This window comes from Manis pentadactyla, chromosome 1 (assembly GCF_030020395.1).
Source record: "Manis pentadactyla isolate mManPen7 chromosome 1, mManPen7.hap1, whole genome shotgun sequence".
NCBI classification, from domain to species: Eukaryota; Metazoa; Chordata; class Mammalia; order Pholidota; family Manidae; genus Manis; species Manis pentadactyla.
The window spans coordinates 88,776,546-88,800,167 of NC_080019.1; the positions used below are offsets into that span (position 1 = coordinate 88,776,546).

General features: G+C 39.7%; 1 protein-coding gene across 3 annotated transcripts in view; it reads right to left on the reverse strand.

Moving 5' to 3' along the window:
- Window positions 1–22,282, reverse strand: part of PLCH1 (phospholipase C eta 1) — a 194,096-nt gene extending 171,814 nt beyond the window's left edge. For all 3 annotated transcript variants that reach the window (XM_057499436.1, XM_057499432.1, XM_057499437.1), the window contains exon 1: window positions 22,166–22,282. In XM_057499436.1, the coding sequence (XP_057355419.1) occupies window positions 22,166–22,244 (79 nt within the window). In that variant the 5' untranslated portion in view covers window positions 22,245–22,282. The remainder of the gene's footprint in view (window positions 1–22,165) is intronic.
- Window positions 22,283–23,622: the final 1,340 nt, after the last annotated feature.

A 23,622-nucleotide genomic window follows, 5' to 3' on the forward strand; every position in this document is an offset into this window, starting at 1 on the left:
TCCCATGTGAGCTTGGGGGTGGAGTACAGAGGGAGGAACAGAGTAACAGCAAAGAGAGGAAAAGTTGTAAACTCCATACACAGATGGACCATTTCTCCTTTGTCAGCCACTGAATTCCCAGCACAGAACCTATGTCAACAATCAAGGCACAAAGGAGAGAAGGAGCAACATCCTGCGCTCACACTGGCTTGAAGAATAAGGATCCCAGGCAGGAACAAGTGACTGAAAGCCATGCCAGCACTTGGGAATTGAGGAGCTGCCTCCATTTAGAACGAGAACAAGGACTCTTGTGAACATGGGCCCACAGTGCGGCCTGTTATGTACCACACCCTGGAACACGGCCCAGGGACTTAGTTCTCCCTGCTTGCTAATAGACCTTAGGCCCACCGTTAGCCTTCCCAGGCCTCAGGATCCTCCCTGATAGAATTGGAGAGGTTACTAATCCATTCACGTACTGGACATCTCCCAGATACTGGACCCCAAAATCATGTCTTGGTTTTCTACAGCTTTCATTCTAGAGGGGATCTCACCAACTAGCAGCATTAAGTAAGTTTTTGAGGTCTCTGAGGTCTTTTCAAACCCTGATAATTCTATCTAAAATATCTGGGGCTACCTCCAAAATAAGCATGAATATCAAAGTGTGATATTTTAATAATAAAATAAACATGAGTATTATAGTATAATGTTTTAATAAAATAAGCATGAATGTTAAACACCTCTCTTAAGTACTCATAGCAAACACATACTCTTTTAAAGGTGAAAATATGTTCAAGATGCCCTATGTTTAACTTTTTTTAAAAATCTATCCACGTAGGCAGGGAAGTGCTTAAGAGCACATATAAGTAAGCCTTCTGCCAATAATCAAGGTGATTTTTAGCTGCCAAAGTTGTTTCCTGACACGGTATACAAATATTAAGAATTTCAAAAATCTAACAAAGCTCTGTAGCCAGAAAACACATTATAAAAAAAAAGAATGATTTAGTCTTAGTTCCTGAGAACTGAACTAGTAAGTTTATCAATGAAATATATAACTTAAGTATATATTAAGTATAGCTTAATGATTAGTATTAAAATTAAAACATCAAAACTATTTTAGTTTTCTGCTTCACTAGTCCTCCTCATTCAGTCAACCAACACAGAAATGGTTACAAAGGCTAATTTTATTAAAGACCCTGGAGAAAAGAGGAAAGAATTGCTCCTTTATGAATACTAAAGATGATAAACAGGAATCCAATAACATTTTATCACTTCATATAAATTAATCTTAACATAGAAATAATTTAATGCTAGGATTTATGCAGTACTTAGATATTCAAGAAAAATCTTTGTATTACTAGTATCAGAAAATGGTATCTATAGTTGCCAGATATTAGATGTCTGCATTGATTTATATAATTTAGAAGAAATGATAAGGGGTAGGTATCAAAAAATATAATTAGAGATCAAACTAAGAAGGATATGAGAATATTATTTCACAGATGGGTTCTCAGGAACTGAAACAGGAGCACACATCTGTGAAATTTGCTCCCACACACAGTTTGAGATAGTTGACAAACGGAGACTAAGCATTTGTCCATGGAAAACAACCATCCTCCTGACATTCACAAAGATCTACACCCTCTTACTTTCTAGTGGATGCAAAGAGGGACTAAAGAGTTAACTCCCACAGGTAAACGCCGTTCATCTGTGGTTTTACAGAGCGGCAGCTTTAAAGGCCTTATCCCTAGAAATGGAAAGTTCTAAATGTCCTTTGCACTCATGGAGTCCACACTCCACCAGTTAGTGAAATCATTGCTTGACCTAAATGCTACAGGGATTATATTACTCTATTTGTAGAGTTCTGCACCTGGCTCCCCACAGAATTAATAATCATTTATTAGCTACAAAGACACAAAAAGTCAGTTGAATGCCTCCAGGTTGGGGAAGAGCCCTGTCTCATGGAGCCACGCTGCCTCCGGTAAGGGCAAAAGCGGGCCAGTGTCTGGGGCCCTCAGCCCGCTGGCATCTGTGCAATGAACACTTGCATACTCACCTGGCCAGTGCATAGAGGTTTTGAAATGCTTTCATGTGAAATTCCTTTTCTATCATGATATCCCAATGCTACAAAGATATAACCATTTCCAATAATCAGAAAATGCAGAGATTTGCAAGATTTATCCACAGAAAATCCACTTAGCATTTCATAATACTTAGTTCAGATCATAAAGGCCAGTTGAGTTGGAATGGCAAAATAATGGCTTTTAGAATTAACCCTGCTCTAGATGGTTGGTATCAATATGCACCAGTTGCCCTCCAACTATAAAAGGAGAGTGGTTTTAGTCAGAGGTTTATTAACATACTACTTTGAAAAATGATGAAAATTAGGGACTTTGTTCATGGGAAGGATGCACAAATCTATATACATAAAGAGTGTTCTGAATATGGTTTTCAGAGGTTTCACAAATGTCCTGAAGCCCAGCTAGAGATTCTATTCAGAATCCTCTAGTCCTCAGGTGCCGTGCATCACTAGTATTGCTTATATTCTTCACTCTATCTTCCTATGTTTTAGACATAGGAGGTTCACATTTTTTTAAGCCCATTCAACAAAGAAAATTACCTGGGCATTTGCAGTCCTCATATCTCCTACTTGGAAATCTGAGCATTGGGATACCATTCGGGGTTTCTGTCATTAGCTGTACCCATCACACACAAGCATCCACCCTCTCAATGTGTCATTTGGTGGGGAACAGTTCTCTTCCTAACTCCCTCCCTCTTCCACCTGTCCCTTGGAGAACAGGGACTAATCCCTCTGCGTAAGGACTCACACCCAAGCCCAGGGGGTCTCCCAGAGCAGTGCAGCTCACACTGCACAGTGTATACAAATCACCTGGAAGTCTTCCTAAAATGCAGATCCCAACTCAGTAGGTTCCAGGTGGGACTGAGTCTGCATTTCCAACAAACTCCCAGAGACCATGCCAGTTGGTACCAGCTCTAAGTCCCCACACCCAGTTCCCTGAGCCCCGTTTCTCAGGGAGGGCAACTCACCAGTGTCTCTGAGTCCCCTAGAGGCCTCTAAAAGGTCTTAAAGCTCTTAAGACACTCAAATCCGCCCCCTCAGTTACTTCAAAAGAAAGAAGTTTGTGTAATATATCATTGTGTCACAATAGTGGAAACCCCTGGATTTTAGAGTCTGACAAATCACAGGTTTGAGCATGGAAAATATAGTCAGTGATTCTGTAATATCTTTCTATGTTCACAGATAGTAATCGCACTGCGGGGAGGTGGGTGGTGGTGAGGATTTAATAATATGGATAACTGTTAAACCAGCATGTTGTATACTTGAAAGCAATTTAAGATTGTATATCAATGATACTTCAATTAGAAAAATACATGGGTTTGAACACCATAATCTAACAATGTGATTTGTGGCAAATTGGTTACCTCTCTGAGTCTCAACTGTAAAACAGTTTTGCTGAAAGGCTTAAAAGATAATGCTGGTAAAGCAACCCACCATCAGCAGTTCTAACAACAACCTTGATCCAGCATCAACCCTAAAATTTCCTGATGCCTCAAGAACACTCAAACTTAAAATCCACCAATTCTTCCTGACAATGTCTAAATTTAGTTACCCTAACATCAGCCCCAAACTCCTCTGTGTCCCCCATACAACCCCATGTGCAAAGAAGGAGGTATTATTCATCACAAGAGTGAGCTAAGAAACAAGATTTCTCCTTCCAAACTCTGACACCTCTAGGAGTAACACAGGGACCGTGGTCATCAGCTTCCTCACTTGAGTGATGGAGGTAGAACAGACACCTGCAAGGACTAACAAAATTAGCCTCCCACAACTAAATGTGTGTGCTCTCTCAGCCTCTAGGTACCCTTTAGTTTTCCAAGGTGGATAGACAAAAACTTTGTTTCATAGTTATTTCTGTATCAATTCTTAAATTATCCTGCTGTGAACAGTGTAGTCCTCACTACAGAGTAGTCAAAACAAACACTATTTGTACCCTGTTGCCTGTTAAAGAACCTTCCCGAAGTATTTCTGTTACCATCAGGAGGCCGTGGACAACACTGTGAATCAGTTAATGCTCAAAGGTATAGCTTTGCATTATGTAACAGATATGTTAGCTGTAAAGTTAAGACAAATCACTTTTTAAGGGCACTAAGAAAGCATGACATTACAAGGAATATGAAATATATCTGTTAGAGAAGAAAAAAAAAACATGTGAAGTTGAGCATATCACTCACCCACCCCAACTCCTCTGCATAAAATCACGATTTCAATGTATCACTTTTTCCCAAACTAGAGAATTACATACAGTATTAAATCAATCGTAATTATAAACCAATGCCTGATTTAGTTTACTAGTCAGATCAATATTTTAGTCAATCAGCAATTTTCATCCAGTGATTCTCATTCCTCCCAGGGCCTCAAAATCACCTAATGATAAATATGTGGAGATACAGACATGCACAGAAAGATACAGACATAAGGAGTGAATGAATGAGCGCATGAAGACACCCCAGGTCCCAGCCCCCAGAGATGCATTCACTGGGCCTGGGGAGGCCCCAACTACCAGTACTGTTTACACAGCCCAGCATGTTCCAAAGTATAACTAAAGTTGAGAATCACTACTTACTTAATATTTGGTTTTCAAATCATTTTAAGAAACTGCAGATTTAAAACACATACTGAGATTATTGACTACTTTCCCTATTTATCTTTTCTGCACTCTCCAACTTTCCTATAGTGCACTTGTATTGCTATCAGCAGGAAAAATAAAGGAAGAAAAAAAAATTTTAAAGAAAAGCATCATCCTATGGAGCTAGAGGGTATTATGCTCAGTAAAATAAGCCAGGCGGAGAAAGACAAGTACCAAATGATTTCCCTCATTTGTGGAGTATAACAACAAAGCAAAACTGAAGGAACAAAACAGCAGCAGACTCACAGACTCCAAGAAGGGACTAGTGGTTACCAAAGGGGAGGGGTGTGGGAGGCTGGGTGTGGAGGGAGGGAGAAGGGAATTGAAGGGTATTATGATTCATGGTGTTGGGGGGGGGGTCACAGGGAAGACAGTGTAGCACAGAGAGGACAAGTAGTGACTCTGTGGCATCTTACTACACTGACGGACAGTGACTTCAATGGTTTATGGGGGGGGACTTGATAATATGGGTGAATGTAGTAACCACAATGTTTTTCATGTGAAACCTTCATAAAAGTGTATATCAATGATACCTTAATAAAAATACATAAATAAAAGGAAAAGGAAAGAAAAGCAGCCCCCTGGGGAGGGTGGGTGGGGAGGGAGGGAGAAGGAGATTAAAGGGCACTATAATTAGCACTCACAATATAGGTAGGTCACCGGGAAGGCAGCATAGCATGGAGAAGACAAGCAATGATTCTATAGCATCCTATTATGCTGATGGACAGTGACTGCAATGGGGTGTAGGGGGGAACTTGATAATATGGGTGAATGTTGAAACCACAATGTTGTTCATGTGAAACATTCATATGATTGTCTGTCAACAATACCTTAATTTTAGAAAATAAATAAATACATAAAGAGGTAATTAAAATAAAATGAGGTCATATGGGTGAGCTCTAATGCACTACGACAGGTAGCCTTAGAGAAAAGAATTTTAGGACACAGCACAGAGATGAAGGGATAACCATGTGCGGTCACAGCAAGAAGGCAGCCATCTGCAAGCCAAGGGAAGAGGCCTCAGAAGAAATCAAGAATGTTATTGCATTAATCATAGACGTCTGCCTTCTCCAAAACTGTCAGAAAATAAATTCTTAGGTCAAAAAAAAGAAGAAGAAAAAGAAAACCAGCATCCACAAAAGCCCAAGCATAAATGACTTCTACATTCTCGTGCTTCCTCTACATTCAATACATTATTTGTATCCATATCCATCTTAACAGAGAGATGCACCCCCTTCCCATTCCTTGAGATTCAGCACAATATAGTCTATCATTGCAGAAAATAACCAGTATCAAATTCATGAATTCTGTATTTCTGTTGAAATAATATGCATTTGGGATTAAAGATGGTGGCGTGAGAGATGAGACAGAGGCTTCCTCCTACAAGCGCATATAAAACAAAAATATAATTAACACAACTAATCCTGAAAGAGCACCAGGAAGGAGGACTGTGCCAGACTGCATACACCTGGAGAAAAGAGCAGACCTCACGGAACAGGGTAACGTACCAAAGCTGTGGCCCAGAGGGACCCGAGCCCCTCCCCCACCCCAGCTCACCAGCTGGAGGAAGAGAAACTGAGCGGGGAGGGAGTGGAGGCCTGGGACTGCTGAATACCTAACTCCAGAGATCTGCTCTGGGAGCACAAACCTACATTTCGTGGTGCTTTCATGATACTCTCGTGATTGGGGGATTGGAAAGCTAGGACAGGCAGAATTCCTGGAGAGACTGAGATTCTGGCCGCTTGTGGAAAGCAGGGATCCATATCTGGCTGCTCTGGGACAAAGGAAGGGCAGGTGGTCTGAGAGACTTCCTAACAAGGAAGCCGTTAGCAGGAGGACTGCTAAAGGGGCAAGGATTGCACAGAACTTACTGCTCAGGAGAAAGGACACATAGACAAAATCGGTGCACTCTACCCAGCAGGTTGGGAGCTTTCACGATTTCCAGGTGCTCCAGCTCCTTGGCTGGCTACACAGCTCCAGGGACCCACTCCGTGATACGCAGCCTACTGCGCCTTTCTCCTGGCGAGTCCCTGGATAGCAAACCGGCAAACCCTATGCTGGCGTTAGGCCAGGCAGAGAGAAGATCTGTCTACATCAAATGCAAATGCAAGGCATAGAGGCTTATGCCTATGTGCTTGGCCCACTAGTTCAGGCAGTGGAGATAGGCATAGCTGCCGGGAAGCAGGAAACAGCTCTTTCCTCCCCCTTGGCGCCAATACCACTCCCGTGCCAAAGCCTGACATTGCTTCAGGGGCTGAGCGGTTCCAGAGAGTAGACCTTCTGGACACTAGAGGGTGCCATACACAAATATGAAATGCCACAGGAACCTGGTCAGAGTAAAATTAATATAACTCCTAAGAAAGATGACATGGACCTCATGACTCTTCCTCAAAGGGAATTCAAAATAAAAATCATTAACTTGCTAATGGAAGTACAGAAAGATATTCAAGAACTCCCCATTCCGGTAGGAGATCCAATCATTGAAGAGCACAATGGAGGGAATTAAAAGCAGATTGGATACAGTGGAGGAGACAATAAATGAAATAGAAACTAGAGAAGAGGAATACAAAGAAGCTGAGGCACAGAGAGAAAAAAGGATTTCTAAGTATGAAATAATATTGGCAAAACAGGCCTACCTCAGGAAAGAAGAGCAATCCCATATAAGCAGTCTAAACTCACAATAAATGAAACTAGAAAAAGAAGAAAAAATGAGGCCCAAAGTCAGTAGAAGAAGGGACATAATAAAGACTTGAGCAGAAATAAATAAAATTGAGAAGAATAAAACAATAGAATCAATGAAAGAGTTGGTTTTTCAAGAAAATAAACAAAATAGATAAACCCCAAGCCAAACTTGTCAAGAAAAAAAGAGAGTCTACACACATTAAGAGAATCAGAAATGAGAAAGGAAAAAAAACTATGGACACCACAGAAATACAAAGAATTATTAGAGAATACTATGAAAAATTATATGCTAACAAACTGGATAATCTAGAAGAAATGGACAACTTTCTAGAAAAATACAATCTTCCAAGGCTGACCAAGGAAGAAACAGAAAACCTGAACAGACCAATTACCAACAACAAAATTGAAGTGGTAATCAAAAAACTACCTAAGAACAAAACCTCTGGACCAGATGGCTTCACTGCTGAATTTTATCAAACATTTAATGAAGACCTAATACCCATTCTTCTTAAAGTTTTCCAAAAAATAGAAGAGGGGGGAATACTTCCAAACTCATTCTATCAGGCCAGCATCACTCTAATACCAAAACCAGGCAAAGACACCACAAAAAAAGAAAATTACAGACCAACATCCCTGATGAACATACATGCAAAAATATTCAACAAAATATTAGCAAACAAATTCAAAAATACATCAAAAATATCATCTATCATGATCAAGTAGGATTTATTCCATGGATGCAAGGATGGCACAACATTCAAAAATCTATCAACATCATCTACCACACCAATAAAAAGGACAAAAACCACATGATCATATCCATAGATGCTGAAAAAGCATTCGACAAAATTCAACATCCATTCATGATAAAAACTCTCAACAAAATGTGCATAGAGGGCAAGTACCTCAACATAATAAAGGCTATATACGACAAACTGACAGCCAACATTATACTTAACAATGAGAAGCTGAAAGCTTTTCCTTTAAGATCAGGAACAAGACAAGGATGCCTTCTTTCCCCACTTCTATTCAACATAGTACTGGAGGTCCTAGCCACAGCAATCAGACAACACAAAGAAATAAAAGGCATCCAGACTGGCAAGGAAGAAGTTAAACTGTCCCTGTTTGCAGATGACATAGTATCGTACATAAAAAAACCCTAAAGAATCCACTCCAAAACTACTGGATCTAATATCTAATATCTGAATTTAGCAAAGTTGCAGGATACAAAGTTAATACACAGAAATCTGTGGCATTCCTATACACTAACAATGAACTAGCAGAGAGAGAAATAAGAAAAACAATTCCATTCACAATTGCATCAAAAAGAATAAAATACCTAGGACTAAACCTAACCAAGGAAGTGAAAGACCTATACTCTGAAAACTACAAGACACTCATGAGAGAAATTAAAGAAGATAGCAATAAATGGAAACACATCCCATGCTCATGGATAGGAAGAATTAATACTGTCAAAATGGCCATCCTGCCTAATGCAATCTATAGGTTCAATGCAATTCCTATCAAAACACCCAAAGCATTCTTCAACGAACTAGAGAAAATTATCCTAAAATTCAAATGGAACCACAAAAGACCCCGAATAGCCAAAGCAATCCTGAGAAAGAAGAATAAAGCAGAGGGAAATATGCTCCCCAATTTCAAGCTCTACTACAAAGCCACAGTAATCAAGTCAATTTGGAACTAGCATAAGAACAGACCCATAGACCAATGGAAAAGACTAGAGAGGCCTGATATAAACCCAACCATATATGGTCAATTAATATATGATAAAGGAGCCATTTGATAAAGCTTTTCCTTTAACATACAATGGGGAAATGACAGCCTCTTCAACAGCTGGTGTTGGCAAAACTGGACACCTACATGCAAGAGAATGAAACTGGATTATTGTCTAACCCCATACACAAAAGTAAACTCAAAATGGTTTAAAGACTTGAATGTAAATCATGGAACCATAAAACTCTTAGAAGACAACATAGGCAAACATCTCCTGAATCTAAGCATGAGCAACTTCTTCCTTGAGAAAGAAAAACAAAAGCAAAAATGAACTCATGGGACTACATCAAACTAAAAAGTTTCTGTACGGCAAAGGACACCATCAACAGAACAAAAAGGCATCCCACAGTACGGGAGAATATATTTGTATATGACATATCCGACAAGGAGTTAACATCCAAAATATATAAAGAACTTACATGCTTCAACACCCAAAAAGCAAATAACCCGATTAACAAATGGGCAGAGGATATGAAGAGACAGTTCTCCAAAGAAGAAATTCAGATGGCCAGCAGACACATGAAAAGATGCTCCACATCACTAACAATCAGGGAATTGTAAATTAAAACCACAACGAGATATCACCTCACACCAGTAAGGATGGTCAGCATCGAAAAGACTAACAAATGCTGGCAAGGATGTGGAGGAAGGAGATCCCTCCTACACTGCTGGTGCGAATGTAAGCCAGTTCAACCATTGTGGAAAGCAATTTGGAGGTACCTCAAAAAACTAAAAATAGATATACCATTTGACCCAGGAATCCCACTCCTTGGAATTTCCCCAAAGAATACAACTTCTCAGATCCAAAAAGACATATGCACCCCTATGTTTATCACAGCACTTTTTACAATAGCCAAGATATGAAAGCAACCTAAGTATCCATCTGTAGATGAATGGATAAAGAAGATGTGGTACATAATCACAATGGAATACTATTCAGCCATAAGAAAGAAACAAATCCTACCATTTCCAACAACATGGATGGAGCTGGAGGACATTATGCTCGGTGAAATAAGCCAGGCGGAGAAAGACAAGTGGCAAATGATTTTCCTCATTTGTGGAGTATAACAATGAAGCAAAACTGAAGGAACAAAATGGCATCCAAGAATGAACTAGTGGTTACCAAAGGTGAGGAGTGTGGGAGGGTGAAGGGGATTGAGAGGTATTATGTTTAGTACACATGGTGTGGGGGATCACGGGGAGAACAGTGTAGCACAAAGGCACACAGTGAATCTGCAGCATCTTGCTTCACTGATGGACAGTGACTGCATTGGGGTATGGGTGGGGACTTGATAATATGGGTAAATGTAGTAACCACATTGTTTTTTCATGTGAAACCTTAAGAGTGTATATCAATCGTACCTTAATAAAAAATAAAAAAGACAAATCTGTGGAGACAAAGTACATTTGTGGTTGCCCAAGGCTTTGGGGGGATGGAGTGATATGGCTATATGGGGAGACACTGCTAATGGGCACAGGGTTTACTTTTGGGGTGATGAAAATGTTCTAAGATTGACTGTGACAATGGTTGCACCACCATGTGAAACACTAAAAACCACTGAGTTATACATTTTAAATGGGTGATTTGTCTATGTAATTTGTATCTCAGTGAAGCTATTAAACATTTTTTCAGATGCTCAAAAAATAAGAAATAATACGCATTTGTCACCTTAAGTCTGGGGTTTTCAACCTACCAAAAACAAAGCTTGCACATCTGAGAAGATAAGCTTCTGCTCTACTTAAAAGCACAATACTTTGAAATTCTGACACCAGTGTAATTTCAAAGAATGGTCATTTGTAGCTATGATTTACATTCAATTTCAAGTTAGTAAGGAATAAAAATAGGACACTAAATAATAAATGTGTTATTGTTCTTCCTTTTAATTAGATACAAGTTACCATCTTCTAGATTTACATATGAGAAATTCTGAGAACACTGTTCAATGTCAGTCCACTATTTTGATCAAAAGTCAAGTATAGCCAAAACAAAACGCGACAAGTGTTTTCACAAATTCTACATGTATCCTACCCAGGTAGGTGTTATTCTGGGACTGATTTTTCTACCTAGAAGTCAGGGTTGTGCTCTCATATTGCTTGAGGTTCTTAGATGAAATGCCTAGATTATGACCACTTTTCTTGTTTGTAAATCTGAAATAAAAGTACATCTTCTTAACTTTTAAAGAAGCCCTGTGCTGTTTGATCATTCACACATGCCCCCAGGCCTCCTTTCCTCCTTTCTTATGGAGAAAACTGGGGCTTTTGTTCTGGCACAGGTCTATTCTATGCTTTCTGTGGTAAGAATTACCCTCCCCCCAGACAATACCCACTTCTGTAAATGGACATTTCCAGGCATAAGCAGCAGAGATTTTTTTTTTATTTTATTTTGGTATTGTTAATCTACAATTACATGAAGGACATTATGTTTACTAGGCTCCCCCCTTCACCAAGTCCCCACCACATGCCCGTTCACAGTCACTGTCCATCAACATAGTAAGATGCTGTAAAATCACAACTTGTCTTCTCTGTGTTGCACAGCCCTCCCCGTGCCCCCCCCACTATACATGCTAATCGTAATGCCCCCTTTTTTTCCCGCCCTTATACCTCCCTTCCCACCCATCCTCCCCAGTCCCTTTCCCTTTGGTAACTATTAGTCCATTCTTGGGTTCTGTGCTTCTGCTGCTGTTTTGTTCCTTCAATTTTCTTTTGTTCTTATACTCCACATATGAGTGAAATTATTTGGTACTTGTCTTACTCCGCGTGGCTTATTTCACTGAGCATAATACCCTCTAGCTCCATTCATGTTGTTGCGAATCATAGGATTTGTTTTTTTCTTATGGCTGAGTAATATTCCATTGTGTATATGTACATCTTCTTTATCCATTCATCTACTGATGGACATTTAGGTTGCTTCCATATCTTGGCTATTGTAAATAGTGCAGTGATAAACATAGGGGTGCATCTGTCTTTTTCAAACTGCAGCGCTGCATTCTTGGGGTAAATTCCTAGAAGTGGAATTCCTGGGTCAAATGGTATTTCTATTTTGAGCATTTTGAGGAACCTCCATACTGCTTTCCACAATGGTTGAACTAATTTACATTCCCACCAGCAGTGTAGGAGGGTTCCCCTTTCTCCACAACCTCACCAACATTTGTTGTTGTTTGTCTTTTGGATGGTAGCCATCCTTACCGGTGTGAGATGATATCTCATTGTGGTTTTAATTTGCATTTCTCTGATGACAAGTGATGTGGAACATCTTTTCATGTGTCTGTTGGCCATCTGAATTTCTTCTTTAGAGAACTGTCTATTCAGTTCCTCTGCCCATTTTTTAATTGGATTATTTGCTTTTTGTTTGCTGAGGTGTATGAGCTCTTTATATATTTTGGATGTCAACCCTTTATCGGATCTGTCATTTACGAATATATCCTCCCATACTGTAGGATACCTTTTTGTTCTATTGTTGGTATCCTTTGCTGTACAGAAGCTTTTCAGCTTGATATAGTCCCACTTGTTCATTTTTGCATTTGTTTCCCTTGCCCGGGGAGATATGTTCAAGAAGAGGTCACTCATGTTTATGTCTAAGAGATTTTTGCCTTTGTTTTTTTCTAAGAGTTTCATGGTTTCATGACTTACATTCAGGTCTTTGATCCATTTTGAATTTAGTTTCATGTATGGGGTTAGACAGTGATCCAGTTTCATTCTCCTACATGTAGCTGTCCAGTTTTGCCAGCACCAGCTGTTGAAAAGACTGTCATTTCCCCATTGTATGTCCATGGCCCCTTTATCAAATATTAGTTGACCATATATGTTTGGGTTAATGTTTGGAGTCTCTATTCTGTTCCATTGGTCTGTGGCTCTGTTCTTGTGCCAGTACCAAATTGTCTTGATTACTGTGGTTTTGTAGTAGAGCTTGAAGTTGGGGAGTGAGATCCCCCCCACTTTATTCTTCCTTCTCAGGATTGCTTTAGCTATTTGGGGTCTTTGGTGTTTCCATATGAATTTTTGAACTATTTGTTCCAGTTCATTGAAGAATGCTGTTGGTAGTTTGATAGGGATTGCATCGAATTTGTATATTGCTTTGGGCAGGATGGCCATTTTGACGATATTAATTATTCCTAGCCAGGAGCATGGGATGAGTTTCCATTTGTTAGTGACCTCTTTAATTTCTCTTAAGAGTGTCTTATAGTTTTCAGGATATAGGTTTTTCACTTCCTTGGTTAGGTTTATTCCTAGGTATTTTATTCTTTTTGATGCTATTGTGAATGGAATTGTCTTCCTGATTTCTCTTTACGGACTCTCTCTCTATTAGTTTATTGTTAGTGTATAGGAAAGCCACAGATTTCTGTGTGTTAATTTTGTATCCTGCAACTTTGCTGAATTCCAATATTAGCTCTAGTAGTTTCGGAGTGGAGTCTTTAGGGTTTCTTATGTACAATATCATGTCATCAAGCAGCAGAGATTTTTAACAATATCAAAATATTGCAATTAAACAGCTTTTACTGATAGTGTTATTTTAATGAGCAAAACCACCATTTTGCAGAATTGAATACACTAAACACGTTTACAACCAATATGAAATTCTATAAAGTATTATTAAATGAATTAAAAAATTCTAAGAAATTCCTTTAAAGAAATGGGTTTCTACATCTGTAATAATCTTTTCTAAGGCACCCTAGGATTCTCAGCAGAAGTGGTCTTCTCCTTCTGGGTCTCAGGAAGAAACAGTTGATGGGTTTGCTTTTGTTCTCCAAAGCAAAGCAACAGTTGTGCAAGAACACACTCCAGGGCACAAGGATTAAATGCCAAACTTAACCAGAAGGCCAAGATAATGGAACAGTGGACGGTTCTTATCTGCCATATAAAATAAAATGAATAATTTCATTCAGCAATATTCTATTGAGCACCAGTTGTATGCACTGCACTCTATTATGTACTGTACAAAGAGTAACACTGCTCTCCTAGAACTGAGAAAAAGGAGGGGACAGAAATTAAACAGGTTATCTGGAAATTAAGCATATTATTACAATGGTGATAAGGCTCTGAGGCAGCAATGCCCAGGACAAGAGAGTGGAAACCTGGGGCCTGAAGTAGTCTGGAGTTAGAAAAGACTTCTCTGTGAAAGAGACCTTTACTTTGAGAGCTGAAGGAGCTGTTGAAAGCTAGCTAAGTGAAGAAGGGGCAAGCTTTGTGGGAAAGGAACGCAAAGGTCAGTGTAGCTGGGGCATAAAGAGGGAAGGGACAGATGAGATAAGGTGGGCCCGACAGACAGGGAGCAGTGGGGAAGAGGGAGTTCTGCCCCACATCCATTCAGTCTGAAGACCTGCAAGGTATCCTTGAAGCCATCAGGGGGGTAGATAGACATCTGAGTATGGAGCACAGAAAGGCAGTCTAAGCCAGACACACTGCTGGGAGATATCAGCATGAAGACAGGAGCTGGAAGCTGTTGGAGGGGGTGAAACCACTTTGCACCAGGCCATGGACTGTCAATAAAAAATACGAATATCCCTTTGAAACAATAGTTTGCACTTGTAATAACCTCAAATATACTTTCTGAAAGGAATGAGTCCTAAGAAAATATAAGCTATCACAGGTCTATTAGGATGACTTTCATTTACACAGTATAAAGGGACAAACTGCAATTTTTAATCTTTGTTTCGATAGATGGGAAATGAGAGGTTTTTGTGACTACAAATACAATCACTAATCATTATTGCTGTGGCCCAAGAAAAACAGCTAGATCTTTTGTTTAACTAAATTAAATAATTACATTGCCCTGGAAGAACCCTGAATCTTCACACAGAAAGACATTTCATCTTCCCATCAATCTCTATACATGCAGGAGGCACAGAGTAGGAAAAAACAATTGAGAAAATGAGAGAGCAGAGGAAAACTAATTATAATTACAGAAATGCAGCTTAAGGAACAAAGGCTTAAATTTGTTATACAGGTCTTAACGAGAAAGAATTCTCCTAAGTAACCATTTAAGACATGAGAAATCTGCAAATTTAAAGGAAATGTTGACTGTTTATTAGACGTTATTTCTTCTTTCTAACTTAGAAATAAGAAAATTGGTATTCCCAAACATAAAGGAATAAAACTAGAGCCTTTCTGCTGGGTTGGCCTCCCAATGGCCACAGCTTAAGAGAAGGACCTTGAGAGTCAAACTGGAAAGGACGGCCAGAGATCTTATTTAACAATAGGCTTATATCTGACAGCAACTAAAACAAATACTTCAAAGACTGAACACTGTTACTTCTCAACCACCTGGGCTTCTCAGTACCCAGATTTTCAGTTTGCCATTTTGCTATGCCCTCTACCCACACCTTTTCATCCCCTCCATCATTACAGAATGTGAATGGCCATGAGTGGAAAGCATGATGAGAAAAAGATCGCAGTGGGTTCGGTCAGCCAGCAAAATCTCCCCATCAAATTAAATTCCCAATGCGGAAAAGGGGCAGAGACATCTCAACATGGATTTTAATAAATATAATTGTTGCTTGGTTCTGATCACTCCAGCCACATAACCTTGCAAGAAGCAAGCCCAGTAAAGAACACCAATTCCTTTGGGGAAATTAACTCACCCTAATCCAAACTGTGAGTGGACAAGGACCGTCTTGGAGTGGTTCTAGAGGGGCCCAAGAAGAACTGTCCGGGGCAGGGAGTGGGATTCCATACATTCAAGTCACATTACCTAAGCCCCCACTATGTGCCTAGAGCCCGGAATGGCAGGATGGCACTCTGTAGGGCAAAATCAGAGGAAGCACCTCTCACTCTCAGAGCCAAGCAGGGAAGAACTACAGGAGAATGATTCAGCTTAAGGCTTATGGGAGCAGCCCCCGTTAACAGTGTAAGAAGAGGGAGAGAGAGACTGTGCTCAGCAGGACTGGGAGGCTGGCGAGAGCCACTGCTTGCCCCACCCATCCTCCACAGTACGTAGCAGTCTGTGGAACTCCATGTGAAGAAACACGGAGACAAGAGAAAGGGCAGGGGCCAAACAGTTGCCAAGTGTCCTCAGGGCAAGGAATGCCATGCCTCAGCCAGAGGGAATAGGAACAGACAAAAGAATGGAGCTGAGGAGAGAAGGCAGATCCTCTCTGTAGAGTCCTTGATGAGCAGGGTCCATGGTGAGACGAAACACCTCCTGGAGATGGATGGCACCAGAGGAAGTCTGGATCACCTCACCACCACTGACATGCAAACAGGTGCCCAGGTGTGGGTCGAAGTCCTTTGCTTCTCCAGCTCTCTTCCTTGTACCAAAACCTGAGGAGCTAGGCCTTGAATTCCCCTACAGGGGGAAGAGGTTTAGCAGAGCTACGTGAACCACCGCCCCCAACCCTCAACAGCTGGGGAGGCCTGCCCTTCCTGTAAGGGAAGAGATGGGATTTAGATAAGTTTGAGATTCATGTTTTAAAGTAGATTAGACCCTCAATAACCACAAGTGGCCAGAAAGTAATAGAATCCATCCAAGATGCTGCAAAGAGGACTTTTAAAAGCATTAATTGGAGAAAAATGAAAAATTTCATGTACATGCTACACTAAGTTGAGAATGCCCAATAAACTGGTGACAAAGGGAATGACCATCATGGAGAAAGAGAAAAAAGGAAATTACACTTTAAAAATAAACAAAAAGCATTTCCCTGAGTCTTTTCAGAATTTCCTGTTAAGTCCAAGAAATAAAGGAACAGTGTATGTTCCCAAAAGTTTCTAGAATAAGTTTGTTTCATACCAGCTCACATTAAAGGTTATTTACTTTGTGTTCTAACTAGACATAAGTGTCCGCTTTTGTAAGGCTGACTCTGATTTGTCACAAACAAGGAGAGAAGAGCATAAATCAACTTTGTCAGTTAATTCACAGCAAATTCTCCAAATAACCTCTGTTTAAAAGTGGAATGAGAAGGGGAGGTTAAAAAAAAAATTTCTCAAAGTGCTAGTACTTAGAAAGGAATTTAGAGGTCATTTGTTCTATACTGCAGCATTTTACTGACATGAAAACTTGGTCCCACAGGGAACAACTCTCCCAAAGCAACCAGTCTGGAGGACAGCTTCTGCAAGCTGCTGCGCCTGGGTCAGGCCATGCCTGCCTTTTTGCTTAAACCTTTACTCTGACGTATTTGCAAATACTCTGACGTATTTGCAAAATGAGTGCGAACATCATAACCCTGAAAGGATACCGTTCCTTGATTCTTTTGGCCTTGGTGGTCATGGCGGGGCTGGTGTGGGGCTGAAGTGGGCTAAAGATGAATCTACTCCTTCCAAAATTAGTTCTGTTGTAATTTTTAAAATTTCAGTGACTCAAGACATCATCTCCCATAAGGCCTATCTGCTTTCTTTAACCATTTTTCTCAACTTGTTTTTGAAATCTTTTACATGCAGTGTTCCTCTCCAAGAGATAATACTTCTGAACTTAGTGAAACTCACCAAAATCTTGACTATCATTGCATTAATAGGAATTGTATAGATATGCACTGATATTTTCTGGACCTAGAAGAGGATGTTTATACAGTCATTGGCTGGAAGAACTAGGTTTTAGCTCAGTAAAGAAATGATACTCTAACATAAAGTCTAGTAATGAATGCCCCCAAACACCTGAAGTAGGCAGGCTGCCAAAGTCATAACTTGCTACTAAACTGGTCTAAATTAAGTAGAGCCATAATCCACTTCTGTGTAATTTCATTTTCTTTTCATATTTACCAGACAGGATCTGCCTTCTTCTTTCTTTTTCCAGTGAAGATCGAATTCCAGCGAGGGGGAACATCTCTATAGACTCTCCTTTTATGAATATAATCACATCTGTCCTCGGGTCTCTCCATGGTCAGCGGGAACTCACGAGCATTCCTCCACCCCCACCCCCACCCCAACACACACAACTCACCCAGAAAGGAAATGTATCTTTTTGCTAGTGCAAAGCTAAGCACAAAGTTTATAGTCAAAAGGAACCTTACCTCCTCTTTATCACTAATCTTGCCAGCCTCTCCTCTCATTCCTGGCCTGTAAGATATTCCCATTCACCATACACCTTCCTGATGCTTAACCACGAAGACCTCAAACATTGTTGCTATAGGAAACTTCAAAATCCGGCAAAACCCTCATGTAAGAAATAGGGAAACTGAGGATCCCCAAGCTGACAGTCTACACAGTAGTAAGCCTGAAAATAAAATTGGTCTCCAGGAGCCCATTCCAGTCTACTTTCCTTTATAAACTGCCAGTCAAGTTCTTATCTTCACATCACTGACTAGGCCTCTGGCCAGGAGGGGGAGACTGGATTGAAAAGTAATTCACTGAATTAATTAAATTAATTAGTTTCATTAGAAGATTGTTATGAGGCAAAGTAAAATTACATATACAGCATTTTTTGGAAAGACACACTACATAAATATTTCATAAGAGAACTATCTTTAATTTTATTTTCTTAGATAATAAGAGACACTCATAATTCAAAACCTTTCTGGATTTGTGATGGTCATTCAGAAACATTCAGTAGTAACTTGATAGCAAGAGAAATAAATTTCAGTAAGTTGGGATGATTATTAAAAAGTAATTAATTTTTTGGACATACAACTACCAATGCATAAAATAATTAAGTCACCTCCAAGTATATTAAGGAACTCAAATGTTTGGAAATGCTTATGTGCATAAGAAATTGTATTTATTAGTTACAAATACATTGTTTAAAAATCTGCATCAAAAGTCAGAAAAAATGCTGCAATTCACTGCAACCAAAAGAAACAGCTGAGGGTACAGGTAATTTTTAAGTAAGAATAACTTGGGAATATATAAGCCATTAAAACAAGATTCATGCTATAAAAATCAGCCTTTGCCCAAGTTTTTTCTCTATTTCAAATATATTAGGAAAATAAAAGCTAAGAAGAAAAAAAGTCCAGCGATTGGCTTTGATAGGTGTACAGTCCCTTTGGATTCATTCGATTCCCTAAGAATCTGGGCAAAAGACAGACAAGTGGGAAATACAAAAACATCTTTCACTGAACACAGAATTAAGTCAATTCGACCAGCTCATTTCTGTTGGCCAGCATACTCCGTTTCCTGACTTTTCCAGATAGTCCATTCTTACATCAAGATTGTTGCAAAGATGAAAGAGTAGAAAGAAGAGGGGCAGAAACAGACTTGACAGTGTTTCTCTTTGGGCTGTGGGATTGTGGGTAATTTTCTAAATTGTTTCTAATAAGAATATACTTCCTCTACTCAAAAAATGAGGCTATGAATATGCTCTCTGGACTATGAAATAATATACAAATGTTACACTTTTATTTTTACTTTTATTGACCAGTTTAGCCCACATAGTCCTCATTTTAATATAGCTCTTTTCTCCTTGAAATATTGCTTAAGACAGTATGTAAAGAGTGTGGCTGGCACAATTTGCACAGCCAAGTCTGCATATTCTAGAAGTCTATTATCTTGCAGAGAAAATGGTTCTCTGTTTATAATGGAAGAGACTGTGTTTCTTACTGTTTTGATCAATTTGGTTAAACAAACAAGGAGAAGCCAAGCTACTAATAAGCAAAATGCTTCTGAACGCTCATCCCATGTTCCAGAAGTCCCTCCAAAAGAAATCTGACATTTGACCCCACATGACCTGTCTTCTCTCTTCTCAGAAATGTTCTGAAATCCTGTACAAAGATATTATATTATAACTAGAGTTCCCTTGGCTTAAAATATACCAAAACTCCTCACAACTCTCATTAAGTTCCTCCTATCTTAACAGACATTAACTTTCTGCAGAGGTAAATAAAGATTAAGAACAGAGCCATTCTTTCCTGAATTACATATCCTTAAGCATAAAAATCCAAAATTACAGTTTACACTATCACAAATACTTAAAGCTATTGCTTTATTATAAATTAATAGACTCATAATTCTAATTAGCTTTATTCCTTTTAATCTTGGGAAGATTTGGTATTATCTCTAAATCCCTGCAAGAGTAATTCTTAAACGTACATAACCCATTCACATTTTAGGTATTCTACTGCCCCCTTGTGTATCTCACATTTAGTGAAAAGGTAGCCTAGAAAATGCAGTCGTTTTTTAATTTTCAAAAGTGCTTCAATAGAAAGAATCTCACAGATTAGAACTAGAAACAACCTCAGAATCATCCAGACCAGCATGCTCCTTTCCCAGAGGAGAAAACTGAGATCTTGAAGGATCATATAGCTCTAGGACTATATGCCATGTATTAATAGCAGAGCAAATCCTGTTGAATTTAAATCTGAGTGCTAATATCTCCACTGAAATGGAGACAGGAGCCTGGAAAAAAAAAAAAAGTAATGGGTTTTTGGAGTTAGGCAGATCAGAGTAGGAAGTTTAGATCACAACATCCCAACCTCCCCAAGGCTCAGTATCCCTATTCATAAAATGGGATGACTATAATAATACAAGTAACTGTTGAACCACTGTGTTGTATACTTGAAACTAACATAAGATTGTACCTCCATAGAAAATAAGTAAGTAAAATTTACTTATCCATTATCCTTAAAAAAATAAATGGGATGAATAATAACTACCGCCAAGATGCTGAAAGGATTCAACACAACAATATTCAGCAAGCCTTCGGCATAGTATCTGCAAAAGGGTTATATACTAAATGGTAATACAACTATAAGAATGCATAGGACATTGTTTTTAAAATGTGATGGCCTTTGCGATCTCTGGACAAAGGTATTCTAAATAATATATGAAGGCATTTAAATCTGAACTTTTTCAAAATTGGCACAAGACTTTTAAAAAGAAAGCTGTTTATTACTAACTCCTGCGTTACTTCAATTATCTTATTCATTCTTTTTAAATACAAATAAAGTTGTAACAGAAAACACCACACAGCAAACACTTTGTGTGAGAGAAATATAGCAATGAACAGGATCCTTAGCTGAGGTTCACAGAAATACAGAGCAGAACTCAGTGCCGCAGGGCGGAAGGCACGATTGCCATGTCTCTTCTGCTAAGGGCCCTTCCCCGCTGCAATGCCAGGACAGCCTGGAAAAGTGGACACAAGAATTTTAGTTCTGTCCTTACTAATAATTAGCTATGCCAACTTGGGCCAGTCATTTCATCTCTGCTTCCCTTTCTTGACCTGTAAGATGAAGCCAACCTTGACCTAGAAAAGCCCTATAGTGAGGTGATATAATGAATGTGAAAAAACAACGTGAACTCTTAAAATTAAGTAAACAAAACTTACTTAACAAATTAAGTAAGGTTGAATTTATCTTAAACTTAATTTAAAGCAATAATAAATACAAGTCCATCACCAAATTGAGGAAGAAAACCTCAACTTAGAAAGTTGCAGGCAGCTTCAACTACATGATTATTAAACAGCACTTCAATCCCTGGGAAATTTCTCTGCACCCTCAACAATTCCAGCTTTTGATGGATATTATTCCAAATATTCTTGCAACACATAAATCTTGGACTCTTAAATAAATTTCACTCAAGGGTATCCTGATAACAGAATTGATCAAGCTTATCCCTGACTGTTTACCACAAAATAAACATGCCAGCAGAGTAAAGGCAATTTGTCTTAGCCATGAAAATGACTAATATTGATCACTCTCTGATTTACAGCTGCTGTAATCCACCCTGACAGCGATGGTTAAGTGCTGTGACCAGCTCGGTTGTTATGTGTGGAAGAAAAGGCACACACCATGCTGGGCATAAGCACCAATTGGTGATCCATAGATATTAACTGAACCCTTACTAAGTGAGCCCCCTGAAAGTTCAGCCATCAGGAAGGGATATTACAGGAGATGGAAGCACGGAAGAGGAAAGGCCCTGACATACACATAGAAGGTGGTAAGTATGGTTGTTGGCCTGGGCACATTGCTTACAACTGTACGGTATGAGTCCAGGGGGCTTCTCGGGTAATTATCCATAAATAAGTTAACTCAAGCTCTTGGTTCAACCCAATAGTTATGCCGTACTTGTACCCAGAGTGCTAGAACAAAAGTGCTGTCAGAAACAAGATGAAAGCTCCAACTACATAAATGCAAAAGGCAGCTCACCATGAAACACACTGTTGTCCACCAGAAAATGCCTGCGGTACTGCACACAGGTCCTTTTCTCCAAGTTCCAGTAGCTCATTGTCAGGTTTCTGGCACAGCATCAAAACCAAATTGCCCTGTCAAGGGAAACAGAATGAGACAGAATGAGGAAAACGGCAGCCACACGCTCAAATAGTAACAATGCCAGGAGCTACCCGGCATTACTGGGCATCACATACAGTGTATACATCACATGAAGTTGGAAACCCCAGGGCCTAAGAAATTTCCCACAAGTCTTCCCAACGGGTAGAATGCCATTTAACATACCCAAGCAGTAGCTTTTTCAAATGAGCAGCTCTCACAGCTCAAAGTTACTGCTGTCTCTAGGGAAAATAAGTCTACCATCACCGAACAGGTTCCAGGACTGGTTTATGTACTCCAGGCCTCACTCACGTTCCGCCAGGAATCAAACCAGCCAATGCTGGTAACTTTTCACTTGCCGGGGGGAGGAGACTAGCAGAAGAGTGGCTTTCATTCTCAGTTCCTGTATTTTGTGTCAGTATCTCTCTGGACTATGTGAGCAATCCAGGGAAATCTAAGAAATGATAACGGCATCAATGAAGCCATGGATAAGCCAAACACAGTAATAAAGCTTGCTCTCTCTTTCAGGATTCTTCGCAGGTGTCCATGTGAGACCACAAGGGCCTGGATCTTCCCAGGCTGAATGTACTGACATAACCAGGGCCAGCGAAGGCCTCAGGCAGGGTGAGTAAGAAGCAGTGTCTACCGGTATGTAAGGCTTGCCCCTCCAGAGAGAGAGAAACACTGTGCTAACTAGAGCAAGGACTTGACAAATGGAGATCCAAGCTGATGAATTAAACTCCTCCAAAAGCTGATGTGCATAACCCTGAACAAGGTTCCCTTTGTTCACAAAATTTGGCTAAAGCAACTTTTCAAATTCCAACTTCTTTTCTGGTCCCAGAATAAAGCCAGGCAAAATGAGCAACCCACAGGTGGGAAACAATTTGTCATCTGTCCTATTAAAACAATCTAGAGTTTTGTAAAGGTACTCCAAGATGAAGTCACCACGTATTGAAAAAAATAAATTATCAGAGCTGCCTATTCATTAATGGAACAACTGGTGAAGGCTCCTAAAGCTCTGGCCAGTGCTTCTCCTTGATTCCCTAAGGCTCATTCTTAACTCTCCCCACTAGTGACCTTATTTAATTCCACCCTATCCTACCTTTTTCCTGGCTCCATGCCTCAATTCCCCTTCTCTTGCCTCATTCCTGCCTGGCTCAGTCTGGCTGCTTCTCCCACTCCCTCAGGTTGAATATGAGTTCCCCCACACTAACATAAAATCACCTGTGGACCCAATTATAAGCTGGGACAGAAAACAGCTAACCATACAGTCTCCATTTTGTCCATCCAATACCGCGTACTACAAAGATCACTTCTTTTAAAAAAGTATATTTAGT